Genomic DNA, 16,637 nt, shown 5'->3' on the forward strand with positions numbered 1-16,637 from the left:
GTGCTCCAGGCACGGAGCAGAGATTCCCCTGCACCCCTGGTGCAGCCCATGGCGAGGCAGCTGTGCCCCTGCACCCATGGAGGCCCCCGGGGAGCAGAGATCCCCCTGCACCCGGGGAGGAGCCCACGCCGGAGCAGGGGATGTGCCCCAAGGAGGCTGGGACCCCGGGGGAAGCCCGCGCTGGAGCAGGCTCCTGGCAGGAGCTGTGGCCCCGTGGGGAGAGGAGCCCAGGCTGGAGCAGGTTTGGTGGCAGGGCTGGGGACCCCGCGGGGGACTCACGCTGGAGCAGGCTGCTCCTGAGGGGCTGCACCCATGGAAGGGACCCACGCTGGGGCAGTGCACGAAGAACTGCAGCCCCTGGGAAGGAGCCACGCTGGAGCAGTGCATGGGGACTGTCTGCCGTGGGAGGGACCCACGCTGGAGCAGGGGAGGAGTGTGAGGAGTCCTCCCCTGGGGAGGAAGGAGCAGCAGAGATGACGTGTGATGGACTGACCACAGCCCCCATTCCCTGTGCCCCTGTGCCCCTCGGGGTGAGGAGGAGGAGAAATCAGGAGTGAAGTTGAGCCTGGGAAGAAGGGAGGGTGGGGGGAAGGTGTTTTAAGATTTGGTTTTATTTCTCATTACCCTGCTCAGTTTTGATTGGCAATAAATTAAACTGATTTTCCCCAAGTGGAGTCTGTTTTGCCCGTGACAGTAACTGCTGAGTGATCTCCCTGTCCTTATCTCAACGCAAGAGCTGTTTCGTTATGTTTTCTCTCCCCTGCCCAGCTGAGGAGGGCAGTGACAGAGCGGCTTTGGTGGGCACCTGGCGCCCGGCCAGGGTCAACCCACCACATATGCTTAGCACTAAAGAAAACCTCTGAAACGGAATAGAGCGTTTTGGTTTATGATTCTCTCTGGACCTGATTCACCACTGGTTTATTACTGACTTTTGTTATTGTATCTGCATACAATTTGATTTTATGAGATCTTAAATATTACCTTTATAAACATTTCATGGGATGTTGACTCTCTATCTGCAAATTGCTTATTTGCTTATTGTATCTGTTCATTGATGCCATTGCAATAGCTTATTTTTGCATTAACTTCTTTGTTGAGCCTAGTTTATCTTCTGAGAAAATCCTGGGACGGAATTTTTAATAAGTAACCCTTAAAAAAAAAAAAAAAGATATAACTGTAACTGGTAAAGACATTTTTCCCTTACAGTGTTCTGTTTGCAGTATAATTCAATCAGGGAGTTTATGCCAGTCACCGTGAGATTTCAAGAAAGTACTTTGTTTATCATTTAATCAATATGATTTGAGCAACCCAGAAAGATCTTTAAATAGTAGGCTAAATTCTGTACACACTTCCTGCAACTTTACCTGAGTTTCAGACTTTTGCTCAATAAATGCTCTCCACACATCATTTCTTTTGCTTCCACCATTCTTACTGTGCAAACTCAACAAGAATATAAACCTGTGGCTGACCTCCGTCTATACAACACATATTAACTTGTTTTCAAGTAATGGAAGAAGATGATGACTGCATGGGGAGAAAATAGAACATGATCACTGGGCTCCCCCGATCAACCTACTTGGCAGGTTAGCGCTAATTGATAGCTGTACTTGTCTATCCATCACTACTTCTACTGCAAACCTGAAAGCTTACATTCCACAAAACACAAGCTCAAATTTTACTGGAATAAAGCCCAAGAATTAAGTGTATTTAACTTGGGGAAACACATCAGATGATTATTTCACTCATAGTAAATATTTAATACTTGCAAAACCACAGGACCAACAGCAAATTGCTAATATGTTTCATTATTATTAAGCTTGCCCCTGGGAAACACCAGCTCTCAGGGTCAAATTAAATTCCATAATCCTTTTAAATTTCTTCCATGGTTACTTTCAGTATTTACATTTACCTGTGAAATTCATCTCACTAGGAAAGACAGGCATCTTTCAAAGTCTTCAGATAAGACAATTTAAGCAGAGACGTATTTTGCCCTGTTTCTCATCAAAGCACTTAAAATTGTAAAGTTTATGCTTTCATACTGGATTTGCAGAGTATTTACATTTAAATAAGCTTAAAAAAAGGCAAGATACATGATCTAAAAGCAAAAATGAATAAAAAGCAGCCATCTTCCTATAAATGCTACAATTAATCATTATGATGAACAGATAGAAAGCAATCCATCTCGTCATACCATAAAGCTGATGTAGCTTTTCCTTTCATTCACCACAGAAGTTAATTATTACGAGCAGATATGCTTAGATTACATGAAAATTTATACTCCATGAAACTAGGCACTGAAGATACCTATTTATTTTAAAACACAAATGTATTCCCTGTTTGTTCGGAGGGTTGCTCACATGTAACTTCACCAGCAACGTAGCCTGCACAAATCCCATCCATCTTGCAGGCAGTGATTTTTATGTGCTCCACTAACTGATGCTTTCAAAGCGGTACTGAAAAAGCACCTGCTGGTCAAAGCAACTTCTCACAAACGTGGTACATCTGATTTGCCCCACAAACTCCCCACTGTGCCCCAAACGACGTCTGCCATGACCACATCACATGCTCTGGGGGGTTAAAATACAACAGAAGAGCTAAATCCCTCAAACTCTCTCAAGAGTTCATGTCTGCCCGTAGCTGCTCAGTTCTGCAAACCAATTTCCACTTGATTTTCTCAAATACCTCATTAATAAGTACCTATTACTAAGATGCCCTCCCAGAGCATAAGGAATAACATAAGCCAGCAGCGAAGGCTCGTGGTCAGCAAGGGCAGAGGCTGTGGAAGCCCATATATATATATATATATATTCCTATCACCCAGCGGTGGTTGGGAGTACTGTCCTCTCACGTCATACATCCCCTGAGGATGTGCTGACCTACTTCACCCTGAATTAAGCAAATGCTGAAGTAGACAGCCTTTGATAAGCTTATTACATTTTAATAGGTCAGTTAGATTCCCTCATATTGCGTACCTCTAGTTCAGGCATTTTCCTTGCCAACACAAAGACCAGGATAAAAACAAAGATACAGAAAGTTATTATCCAAGAGACGGTAGAAAAGAGGTACCTCAAAGAAATGTCAATCACCTTGGGGCACATATCAAAGAAAACAAATATATGATTGCAGGACTGAAACTTCAGTGAACTGTCAAGAAGGAACAATAGTACTGATGTTGGAATTGACCAGAAAAGCGGTAAAAAGTCATACTTGCTACAAGGCTTCACATCCAAGATCCAAATTTGACATTACAAAATACACTACTTCGGGAAAACTCTGTCAAGTATCTGAATATATTATTCCAAACTTTCCTTATTTCACAAAGGCAATATCAGCAATCCTTTAATAAATGATGCACGCACCAGGCAAAACCAGCGGCTGCTAGGAAAAAAATTTACTTTAGAAAAATCTTTGTTAGAAGGTGACAGTTTTTTCATTACTATCTATTGCCATCAAAGTATAGAGATGGCTTTTTCTTGTGTAGTAATTTTATTCCAGTGGAATTCCAATTTTTTGGATGAAGTTTCTCTTGATTTATTATAATATAAAGAAGATGGAATCTTCTCCTGAATCTTTTGAGAAGCAAATCAATGACAATACTGTTAACGAAAGGGGAGAAGGGGTGTTTCCAACAGGAAAAAATGCTCAGAAGTATTACTGCTGCAATCATCAGACTGCTTTAGAAAGTGCTAAATGCAGTACTCAGTGTTTTTAATATTTCTGAACATATTTAGAAATGGTGCCAACAGAAAAGAGCACCACTGGACATGTAAAGCAAATGTAATATTGACCATTTCACAGTTACCTGATGTATTCTCGCAAGTGCAAGCACTTCATAAGTATCCCCGTCACTTCCAGTTACTCTACTGTCTCTTTAGCACACCCGTTCTAAAGAAAGATGCTGGGAATTTTGAAAGATCGTTTGAGCCAAGGTTATTAATTTATTCTGAAATTGAAAACTCACGTCTAAATCCTCTACTGCAGATGTAAAGCTACTGGAGTAACATAAATATACAAATTCAGATTCAACAAACATGACATTAGGATTCCTTTTGCACCTTTGTGGCATGTCACATGTAACAAATCTTGTGCCTCAAGATTTACAGTAAGCCACATGATGAGCTCTGCCATTTAGGATGCTAATATTCATGTTGCGTATTAGTGATTAATTACTCAAGAAACCTGACTCAATAATTTCCAATAAGAAGTGCTTTCTAACTAATGCAGAATAAGGGAACACGCAAACTACAACTTTTACCAAGCTCCTCTGAAGGAAATTCCCCAGGCAGTCCAAATCTTAGCAGTCTGATAATGAACAATATCTGCTATAAATCAAATTCTGCATTCCTTTCAACATCTGCCTTTTTCTTTTCACCAACAGTTGGTTTTGGTTGTTTGCTGGGTTTTTTGGGGGGAGGGATGGTGTTCTAAAGAACTGACAGAGTCCTTTAATATTTCGTTGACTTATGCAGGATCAGCATTTCAACACAGAACCGTCCATTTCTTCAGCTAGGTAAAATAAATATGAAACTAAGTTCCTTTGGTCCTGTTGTTCTGTAAGAATAAACGACTGGTCTTTACCCTTCCAGTTAATGCCTCTGGAATTTCTCAGAATTTGGTATTCCACTTGACTGAGATCATTATGGACAAGGAAGAGGTTATTCTAGTAAAGACTTGGAGAATAACATCTCTAATATTTTCCTGACAAAATAATAAACTTGCTTTTTTTGGGTCATGCTTCAAGGCTTCCCATTTAAAGTGCCTATTTGAAAAAAAGTTCTCCTTAAGGCCATTTTCAGAAAACCTGGATCTTATCCTGCTTAGCTCGGATAAATTTTTAACTATTTCCTTATGAACCACAGCAGCTTTGGCGTGAATTATCTTTGGATTCGTGAACAGCACAACCTCGACAAGGAGGAAATTAAAATTTTATAAAAGCAAAAGTAGATCTGAATCAGTACTGAATGGGCCTGCCTGCAACACGGAGAGGTGAACAAGAAGGACATGAAAATAGATAAAATAGTAAACAGAAAAGGAGACTAAATGGGACTCAAATGTCTTAAGAACAAAGGATGTTTCAATTAAATTGAAAATCATCAAGAAACTAAAATAGTTTACTCACTGCAGGGTTAACCCATGGAAATGAGGTATGCCAGACACAAGCAGAGGCCAAAAAGGTTAGGAAGAACAGGAAAAAAATCAGGCATTTTTATAGCTAGTTACAGTGATAGTTACATGAGATCATACAAAATATTAAGGATTACAAACCCTCATGTTTCAGGTTCTAAGTTAACAAAACACAGTTTTAGGATGAAACGGCTCTGTATTTCTGATAAGGAGCACAGGAGGCTGTGCGACTGGGTCTACTTACAACCCATCTGTGGCCACAGAAAAGATTTCTGTTATAGTTTATAACATCCTCTCCACAAACCATGAAGCATGACCACCCAGGCCTACTGCTCAAATAATAAAAATTTCTCAGATTTCTACAAAAAGGCTGAATCAACTCTTCATAACTCGGATTTTAAATTGCTGGAAGCTGGTGCTAAAAACAAGTCATAATTGGAAGGGCCTGTCTCCAGTTTGAGGGAGAGATTGCTCTTCATTATGTCCCTCATTATGTCTTTCATCCTCCTGAGTAAGTCTCAGCACAGTTTGGTACTCCTTGGGCCTCTTTCATCTACTATACTCTGTTTAATGACAATCCATCATTTGAAGAAAGACCCCAAAAATGCTTTTCGCCAACGATTGTTGCTTAGATCATACAGACTACACACTAGATGAAAGAAATCTTAGGAGGACCAAAGAGAGCTGAACTTAATCAGAGGGATGAAAGACAAAATGAAAATCTACCCTTACATTTAAAAAAGGAGTTTCCTTCAGATAAGATGATCTTGACTCTCCCTGTGTACCTGTTAAATATGGTATGAGTACCGTCAGATCATTTGGGACTTTTATGATCGAGATGCCCTAGCAACTCCTGTAAATTGTACACATTTGGATGGAGCTGCCTTTGACTTTGAGGTGATCGGGCCATTTACTATTGATCTAAAACCTGCTTTCCCCCCTCCTTCCTCCTAAGCAAGGCAGAAATACATAGCCTGGAAAGCTTTGATGTTCCTCTGCTTTACTTCTCATTATTTTGATCTTTTAACAATCCCTCTATTGGTACATGCTTGTAGTACACATTTTTGGTGTTTATGCCTTCTGGCTTCAAAAGACTTGATCAAGACTTCCCCCCATCGAAAACAAATGCCGTGTGTGGTACTAAGATGCTGATATTTGTTTTGTTTATCAGATAGGAACAGTTTATAGTTAAGCTAGAAAACATGCTTATTTCTTTCTACAGAGTGGAATATACTGTCCTGTTTTTGAAGGAAATCAAATATATTTAATTTATCTGACGCAGTCTTCATCATCTTTATTTTACAGAAAGTCTACAGATTACTGAGTTGCCTTTGGATAAGATGTTGCACTGTAGATTGCTGTCAGGACAAATTCTCTAAGACTCTCTTCAATTTTTATGTTGCTGGCGTAAGGCTACAGTGACAGAAATGAGTTGGAGTCTCTCTTGCTATTAGTTAGTGTCTATAAAGTAATGTCATGCCAATTCTCCTACCACCTATGAAATACTCTTACGGCAGCTACACCTGAGGTGGAAGCCAGGCCAGACCCAGACTGAAATATAGTAGCACTGCTTTAAGCGTCTTGTGATGCCTGTTGACATCTCCCATGAAAAAAGGAGGCTAGTCCACCATCACTCTTTTGTGAACAACCTGTCACTGGAAAATCAGTATCAATCTCTCTTCCCCTTGTCCTATCAACTAAGACCCAAGGCAAGAAAAATTGGTCTACAGGAACACATTACCTGGAGATCAGTGGGATGTAATACAATACAAGGACAAATTTCCATTCCCCAAACCAGTACTTAGCTGCAGACTCCAGTACAGCCATGCACATATTTACATAGACAACTCTGCTACGCCGCCAGGTTTTAAGAAATTGGCCCAGGATGATTTCAACACAAGCAGGTGATTTTATTTCTCATAAATTAAACTGCAGGAATCTCAAAGGTAGACATGAAATGCTCAGAGAGCTTGATCCATCACATCTCACATAGCCTCATCTGTCCCTTCCCCTCTCCTCCTGCTTCCAGTCAATTTTAATGTTCCAAAACCAAAATAAATCCCACAGAAAATCCGTCTGGGAGAGGATACCTTCCTCATTCCACTGGTGCAGGAAAGGCTAATAACACATACATGTCATTAGTATTGTATTTTTGTCTCATCCTCCTTAATTTTTCCTTGTTTTCCCCTTTGTGAAACACTGTCACACATTTTTGCATGAAGCTAACCTGCCATCGAATCCACAATTAAACCCAGGCTTCAGGAAATAATTTAAAGATCAAAGCCTATAGGTAAACTGATAGAGCACTGGCACAGGTTGCCCAGAGAGGCGGTGGAGGCCCCATCCCTGGCAACATTCCAGGTCAGGTTGGACGGGGCTCTGAGCACCCTGCTCTGGTTAAAGCTGTCCCTGGCACTGCAGGGGGGTTGGACTAGATGAGCTCTAAAGGTCCCTTCCAACCCAAAGCATTCTATGATTCTATGAAATTAGATACAAACAATCCAGACTCATGTAATAAAACAGCCATACTCTGGTGACAAATCTCTCAAACTACAAACTCCTGTGTGCAGATATACATAGTTCACCAAGACTGAAGAGAAGCTTTCAATGTAAAATCAAGGGTAAACTTCCATTAAGTTCAACAGATTTTAATTTGTTTACTGACATTCACCAGAGCTTAGACTCCTCAGCAGAATCACAGAATTGTTTAGGTTGGAAAAGACCTTTAAGATCATCCAGTCCAACCATTAACCTAACACTACCAAGTCCACCACTAAACCAATTAAGGGGAGAGTAATAATTTCATGTTTCCTGGCTTGGTGGCTGGATTATTTTTAATGAAAGTAAAAACTAGGAATCATTAAGGTTGGAAAGGATCTCAGATCATCAGTCCAACCATCCACCCAACACCACCATGCCCACTAAACCATGTCCCAAAGTGCCACATCTACCCATTTTTTTAATACCTTACTTGTTTCTGTTAAAGAAATCTGGGTATTTTGAAAAAAAGATTCCTAATCTATTCTGAATTTGTTGGCAAACCAGGAATTGGAATTACTCACAAGAAAGTTTTGACGTTATTATTTGACCTTAATTGTTTGTCATTATTTACAGTGGCAGAAAGTGTTATGAAACAAAAATAAAAGGCAGGATTACCTGTGAAAAATATTCTATTTTAGGAAGCAGAAGAATAAATTTCAGGAATTTAGGGAACAGAAGAAAAATGTAAAACACGTGATTTTATGATGTGCATTATTTACAACAGTATAATGCTGCTAACGCATAGTCCACAATTCTTAATTCCAGACTTACCTCTTCAGTACCGCTGTCCATCTTTCTACATAGTGTGAGTGCTGCACAGTTTTTTCTTTAATGAAAATTTTACTTTTCTGATTTCAGAGCATGCTCAAATCTATGCAACTTGTATTTTTGGCCCGCCCTTCAAACTACTCACAATTTGCAAATACCCAGATGTGGTATATTTCATTATATTCATTCATATATATTCATATTATATATTTCATTTCATTATATTTCATTCTCTATTTCATTATACACACTGTTAGTGAAAATACTGAAGACAGGCAAGAGTATGTGTGCCCCATGGAAAGCCATCTGAAATGGCCTTCCTGGTGGACAGCAAACAACTGATAACAGAGCTTTGACTGCCTTTTTCCAAAAAATTGCACAACCACCTCAGCCTGCATTTCTGTAGGTCATACTTTCTTATTGCACATGGGAGACTGTCACATTGGACTGGACTCAACATCTTCCTAAAGTCAGGGGAATATTATCTGTGCCGCTTTCCACGTACCTTATTGCCTAACCTCCAGCCCACTGCCTCGTCAAGGAAAGAAATCAGATTATCAAGAACAAATAATAGTAAATCAGTTCTGGTTTGGTTGTTTCTTATCACCTTATTACTCTCCATGTGTTTATAAGCTAAAAATTGCACTATCAGTGACAAGAAAATAACAATACAGATAACACATACTTTATGAATTTGCAATATGATGTAGAGCGGCTACATCGGTAAAGCATCAGCGAAGCCCTGGGCAGACATGGCTGATAACAGACTGAGGCTCTTCAGCCCAGAACGGCCACCCCCTGAACCTCAATCCCCATTCTAGACAGACTTTGCTTCACAAACTTTCCTGTCAAATGTATCACAAGCAAGACTCAGCACCTGTCCTTACACTGATAATTATTTTTCCCTCAACTATTTGCTACCAATACCACCAGCTGCCAAGCAGGTGTCTTCCAGACAGTGACAATGGCTGGGAGCACTCAAGTTCAGCTCGCTGTGCTCCTACTGTGTCCCCACAACCACCTATTATCAGTGGGTCCCAAGACCAGCATCATTAGAAAAAATCCTGACAAACCTAATGAACCCCCAGCATCACTCAGAATAAGGCTCAAGGTGCCAGTGTCCTACCAGGCAAAGCTAATATCGGAGGGAGCAACTGATGACAGGAAGCTGCTATCAGCTGGACAGATTTATACACAGGACTGCACTGCAAAGCATTGCTCATAAAATATCTCCATCTAACCGAAGCAGTCCGTGTCTTCGCCATGCTTACTATCATAAATGTACTCATTGTAAACTTGAGGTAATCACATTGCCTCTAGCCTGTAAATTATAACAGGATTCTAATATGTACCTCCTGAAATTGGTAATTCTGTGCAAAAGCATTCTGCAACTCAAATTACAATGAAGGCATCTGTTAATTCAGCTAATCAGCAGTTATATTAACTACCTACAAAACAGGGAATAAGAACTGTTGGGTGACTATCTTATGAGCAAAAAAAATGGTAACACTGATGCTTTTTTGATGGCACGTCTCATTATAAATAGGTTACCATAAAATAATTTCAGCATAAACAACAGTAATGTATATGGCCATTACCGTGTTACAGATTGATAACACACTAGATAATACAGCTAAAGGATGCCTGTTTGAAATATTCTTGTAGATGCAATGGTAACAGGTAATACCAAAATGCATCCTTTCATCTTGCTAGTATGGAACACATGCTAACTTAGTCACTAATTTATTACAAATGATGTTTGTAATCACAGTTCTGCCTATATTTTGTATAAGATTTTACTGGAACTATCACTGCATTTAAACACAGTCAGAAAACTTAGATAGCACATTGTTACACTTTTTGTTCTCATAACGGTAAGTTTTTGATCTGCATCTCAGTCTAAAACCAGTCTTGTCCGCAATGTCCCTATAGCTATCAGGAAGCTCCAGAGCAAGAGCCAGAAATCTGCAACGAAGGAGAGAGGAATCTTAAATTGCTTGAGTCCGGTGCTGCCTGCATTCTACTTTTTCACTGTCAATTCATACATCAACTTTTCAACTGAAACGGATTATATTTAACACCAACCATCTTAGCAAAGTCCACGTGGTGTGAATTTACAACCCGGTTGAAGAAGGAAAGAAATATATCATACATGGTCTGATAGAAGAGCATACCAAAAGAAATATTCCACTGAGATGCACGATGAGGCTGTGCAGTATTGATCCACCCCGTGACCTCAGGTGAGCCAGGGAGAGTGCACTTCTCCAAAGCAGAGGAGTAGTTTCTCATTACTGCATTGGTGGGTTTGTTGTTGTTTTCCTGTACATAAATCAATAAATTATTCTCTAAGAATATTTGCTGCTCTGTGTCACAGCATTTCTATATTCTTGTGATGGGCAGCTACCGCTCTGAGATGGACTTACTGTCTCGTTAAAGGGGGGAGATATGTTCAAATCCCCAAAAGGAACCACAGTTAAGAAGTGGCAGGAGCAGGAGAAATAAGCTATGACATGCTCCATTGCTGCAGCTTCTCCTTGCTTTTGGGAAATAACTAGTTTTTTCATAACCATGTTGTCAGTGTATTTCCAAGACTGGTTTTTAAAGTGGAGTCTCATTACATCAGTCTGGTCTTTAATACATGTCTATTTACTTTATCAATGGCTTTTGAAGCTGCCTTCAAAGACACTTGCTTTAAACAGGCTTTCCATGCACTAATTAAACCTTAAGAATCCCTTGTAATGAGCAACACGGTTTTTTCCCCAAAAATGTAAATGTCTAAGGTGGCTGCTCATGTCAGCACTGAATGGAGAGGTCATTTCTGAAGGATCCTCCATCACAAACATCAGAGAACAGTAAAGTCACTGAAGGGCATCTGAAGCAGAAGCAATTTTCTCACAGTCTTGACACCTTCTAGTAAATTAGTCACTTCTTGAGGAAAATGACAGCTATATAGCAATAGAAAATCTTGTAAAGCTCTTCATTTACCGTTAGAAATGTTGTCTATGTCACTGTCAAGCAACACTAACATCCCTACCCTGTTTTACTCTCGAATGCCCTATCGCAGGGGTGTTTTGCAAATCATGCCTTAATGAAGTTTAAATAACAACTATATTTCTCAGTTCTAAATGCTACTTTTCTCTTACCTTCATGATTGTTTTCTGAATAAGTTAGTCCACTGAAGCTGATATACAAAATGAAAGGCCGCTGTAATTAGTGTAATATCATTCCAAGATAAAGCCGTGAAAACTGCAGCTTCAGACAGCTGTCATCTCTTTGGCTATTCTGCTTATTATTCACAGACAAATTCTGATATCTTCTGCACATTACATAGTACGTTCACGTGCAATTTTAGGGAAAACACTCATGGAACGAGAACTGTAAGTATCTATCTCAGAATCCAGCCTAGAGAAAGAATGGAGCTTGAAAGCCATTTCGGACTTAATTTTCCCTCAGCACAGTCATCGTTCTAAACAGGTACACATAAACACATGCTTTCCTTCTTTAGAAATAATTTATATTAATTCAATGTTCTTGTATAATTGGCTAGATACAACAGTTACTGAAAACTGAAATCCTCTTATTTAAATGACCGTCAGGATATGGACAGCAAAAGAAAAAAATTCTAAAAATGGATGCTCTAAGGAACAGCAAGACTGATTATCTTCAGTGGTAAAAGGGTAATTGCTGTTAGATGGTAAAAAAGAAACTGGGCAAATTCATATAAATACTCTGGAGAATAAGCACTTACCAGCTAAAGACACTGACACATTATGCAAGCCAATTACTATGTGGAGTGGTGGTGATACCTTGAATGCAAACTCATTTGTAGGATGCCTGAATATTGCAGGAAAGCGTCTATCTATAACACCTGGCCTCCTTCCACTGGTGGCACAGATTCCCCTGAAAAGGCCCACAGACTCACAGAATCGTACAATGTAATTTAGAACGGAAGGGACCTCTGAAGATCCAACGCCTGCTCCAAGCAGGACTGACCTCAAAGCTAGAAAAGGCTGCTCAAGACCTTACTCAGTTGAGTTTTCAGTATCTCCAAGGAATCTACAGTCTCTCCGGGCAACCTGGGAATTTCCCTCACAGCCTATGACTGTTATCTTCTGTTATTTCACTGTGCACCTCTGGGAAGAGTGTGGCTCCATCTTCTCTGTGAACCCCCACTCCCATTAGACACTCCTCCAGGCTGAACAAACCCAGATCCCCAGCCTCACCTCAAACATTATTTCAAAAGTATCTCCAAAGACCCCCTTCACGGTGAAGAATGAGAGGATCAGAAGTCCTCCAGTGTCGAGGTCTACAAGCTGAAGAGACACGGCAAGGCGTGTAAGCAAACGCCACCCTTGGCTAAATGGCTACTCCCTGACAATATGGTGACACATCACCTCTTCACTCATGCTAGCTGCTCTTGAAGAGCTCACATAGCAGCAAGGTGAGGTATTAACAGCAGCTTTACGAAAGTTTCCCTTACTAAACACTTCTAGAGATAAGATACAGATTCACTGAAAACCTAGCAGCTTGTTTTTCAGAAGCAATAAGGTCAGAGTTAGCTTGGTTTCAGCTGCCTTCTCCATGGAGATCATTCCCCTTGTTTGTAGGAAACGTCTTGAAAATCATCTTCCATGGGTTTCATCGGAGAACTCATTTTCCTGAAACCTCACTCATCCTCAATAATACCTAGCAGATTGTTTCTGTCACTACATGTAATCATGAAAACCAAAGCTGTTACAAAAACCACAGTTAATTACAAAAAGTGAACATGGCACACAAACAAATTTTGCTTAAACCCACCAGGCTATGGGATTCCTTTCCTATGATTATCCCAGAACAGCACATAGCCTATGTAATTGTTGGAAGATTCTCCACAGAGCAAAAATAAGTGTGATACTCTTCTATTATACTCCAAATTCTGTCAGAGTAAGATTAATACAAAGTTCATGCACCTACTGGAGCATAAAGATTACCTTCCCCTCACATGGAGATAGAGGAATACATTTTAGGACATCTCAATTTACAGAGCTCTCTTTGAAAACCTTGTTGAAAGGCCTGTGGTCAAAACCTAGTTAAAGATATTTACTCCTTTGAGCTTTAGTTTAAAACACATTTCTTCTTTCAGATACAGCCCACATACTGTCAGGTCTTTTCTTTTTTCCCTTTGTTTCCAGATTATGCAAGAAATTCACTTTGTCTTCAAAGAATAGTTTCTACCCTTGTGAGGGAGTAAATTATTATGTCAAGTTTCTTCAGTTAGCATACCTGTATAATAATTTTTTTCAATAAAAATAACCTTTTGTTAAAGGTTTCATTAGATTTCCCAGGAGACTGATAACAGCCAAATCACCAGCCATCTGCAGGAACCACTGCAGACTCTGATCACATACTCTGAACAGTGAAAATTCTTCTCAACACTTTTGTTCAGACAAGGGGATCACTGTATTTTCCAAGTGCTTAATCGTGCCAAGGGCAGGAGCCCAAAGCCTTTACCCATGCTGAACTTCTCTAATAGTCTTAATGAAAATCAGGCCTCGGGGAAATTATTAGTAAAATTTAAAATCACGAGGAAATTATCCTATCTATTTTTAGCACCAAGAATGGATTACTTCATAGAGGTCTATAGATAGATAGTTCTTTTAAAGCCCACGTGCTTCATCTTTAGGCAGAGGAGCAGGTTACTGTAAAGATACCTCAACGCCGAGCATACATCCCCTCCCATGCTCCAAGCATACTATCACATTACTGGTACTTTAACGTCCAGCACAGCAGCACAACTGTACAACAGCTCCACTTCCCAAAACACTTTAAGTGCTTCAGTCAGTTTCTAAATTAGCTACTGTAAAAGAGCAAAGACCCTACCAAAACGTCACCCTCCAACACCTTAAATATTTGGAGGCTGGACGAAGAAAGCTTACCCCTTGACTGCAAACCGTGTCCACACGCCTCACTATGTCCCGGCACACCCTGTCTCACCGAATCCGGCACCAGCACACAGTGACTCCATCGGTGGGTCTTCCACCTGCGAGAGGAAACGGTTAACAATTCAGTGGGTAGTTAACACGTCCAGGAAAAAACTGTTACGAATGATGATAAACTGTGGAGACTTAAGGAAAAATAAGAGTCAAAACCCTGTAATTACTCTTGAAATAAGCACTGTGAACTGAAATTCAGATGCGAGGTTCACCTTCTAGAAAGCCGTATCATCCTCCAACCACATTTCCCCTTCTCATTTTTGTAGGGCATGGTTCAAAGTCACATAAAATACACAGGAAACATCTTCAGTGGGCCTTGAAATCAGGCTCTCCTCCTGCAAGCCCGTTCTCATACAACTGATGCTGTACCCAGTCTGCTCTCTGTGCTAGGATGCGTGCCGGTCAAGAGCGCGAGAAAGCAGCTACGCAGTACGGAGCCAGGCAGAGCTGAGTGCTGTCACTCTTGCCGCGGCACCACTCCTGCTCCCCGCTCTGCTCCGAGACCATGTCCTACAGGATGTGCGGGCTGCAGATTTATATGCAAAGACATAATGCTTTTCTATTTACTAATATTGTATAACAGATGGGTCGCAGAATTTTAATGAAGAGCGGTGAGTAATTGCCCTATTGTACTATTTGTCTAATCAGAATTTTTTAAAGTGCGTATTATTCACTGGAGAGCATCAGGGGAAAAGACAAGAGTTTCTGCAATAAGCACACAATTATGATTATGGCAGCTGAGTGCTTGTGGCCCCAAAATAGCTTACATTGATTTTTAGATACACTGAGGGGGCAGTTCCCAGTAATAGCTTCCTTAAACACATCAAACCCTGAGCTTACCATTTCTAGGAGCTGTGTGTATTGGTTCTTGTTCTGATGATGCCAGACCTACTGAAATCTCCAGTTTGAACTCTGCTTCTACACATTTTCCAAGTTTTATTGTGCATACATTGTTATTTGTTTACAACTCTGCATTTTCCAGTTTTATGTCATTTTCTGGTGAAAACTGCAGGACAACCGAGTCATTCCTAGAGAAGTGGAAACCCGCTAGCAAGAGACTGATTCCAGGCTAACACGTTTTACCTATACACTGGACAGATGGGAATATCTTCGCATTCTCTTTCCTCATACAAGGTGTCCGGGCATGCCTGTCCCCCATTGGCAGCATCCTGAATGATAATCCTATACCGGGACTGCTTAACTGCAGTGGCATTGCCTGTAAAATAAAGAAAAAAAACCCCAAAATTGCCTTCCAGACACATCTGGCACCCCGAGTTAGTGATCTAGCTGCCTTGGTTAAAAACATGCTTTGCATTTCATTTATATTTTGAAATTGTGAGCACTTCGGCACTACCCAAAGAAGGGAGGGAATGGTGCGTTGGATCAAAAGCTACCATTACTTGCTTTCAAATTACCAATAGTTCAGCAGAACGGCACCTGGAAGGTTGATAAAGCAAGAGCCTAAGAGATGCATCAAAAAATGGCTATTTAACAGAACAACAAATCAGACAAGAAAATAAGTATGAGCAAATACCTAAGCACCTGAACAGGAGAAAAGAATAAAAAACAAAAAAATGAACTGTCATAATGAAAGATTTTGTTTCTGAAAACACATTCAGGTGGTCTCAGGCTGCTACCAGTAACCCATTTTTATGGGTCTAGAAATTATAGATTATAACTTCCTGATCGGAAAAGCATTGCAACCAAGAGAGGCTAACTCTCTACCTAACCCGAGTCGATGCAAGATCAATCCACCTGGAAACACAGTTCATAAAATCTACAGTAGAGTCTGCAGCATGAATGAAAGGGTAAGATTTATCTATGTATCTCTATAGCTAAAACAAATGCAATCCTTGGCAACAAGTGCCAAGTACAAACTGAGAGCTGGTTTAACCGCTGTGTATGGCATTAGTACTTCTTCGGGTACTGTATTCACGCTTCCAAAACAGATGCTAGAAAACTGAAAAGGCCCCTCAACAGAACTCCATAAAGGATTCCAGACCAGGCAAATGTCTTTTAATAGCGGACTTCATCAGATTTGTCCAAGAGAGGAAAGCAGTGTTTAAATTGGCCCACTTATACAAGCATTACTTTTCCAGCTCAAGGTAAGGCCAAAGCTGCAGTAGCAAGATTACAGTGCATTAGAACAGAAGGAAAACTTAGGAAAAGTCACACCGTGAACACAAAGTACTAGTACAGATCCCATAAAAATGGCTGGCTCTAAAAACA

At 40.4% G+C, this 16,637-nt stretch overlaps 1 protein-coding gene across 1 annotated transcript in view; it reads right to left on the reverse strand.

Annotated features, from left to right (window-relative positions):
• Positions 1 to 16,637, reverse strand: part of THSD7B (thrombospondin type 1 domain containing 7B) — a 273,031-nt gene that overhangs the window by 126,320 nt on the left and 130,074 nt on the right. The window contains exons 10-11 of the mRNA XM_075710897.1: positions 15,492 to 15,624; positions 14,352 to 14,455 (exon numbers count right to left, since the gene is read on the reverse strand). Coding sequence (XP_075567012.1) covers positions 14,352 to 14,455; positions 15,492 to 15,624 — 237 coding nt within the window. The remainder of the gene's footprint in view (positions 1 to 14,351; positions 14,456 to 15,491; positions 15,625 to 16,637) is intronic.

The sequence above is a fragment of the Pelecanus crispus genome, chromosome 5 (genome assembly GCF_030463565.1).
Source record: "Pelecanus crispus isolate bPelCri1 chromosome 5, bPelCri1.pri, whole genome shotgun sequence".
Taxonomy (NCBI): Eukaryota; Metazoa; Chordata; class Aves; order Pelecaniformes; family Pelecanidae; genus Pelecanus; species Pelecanus crispus.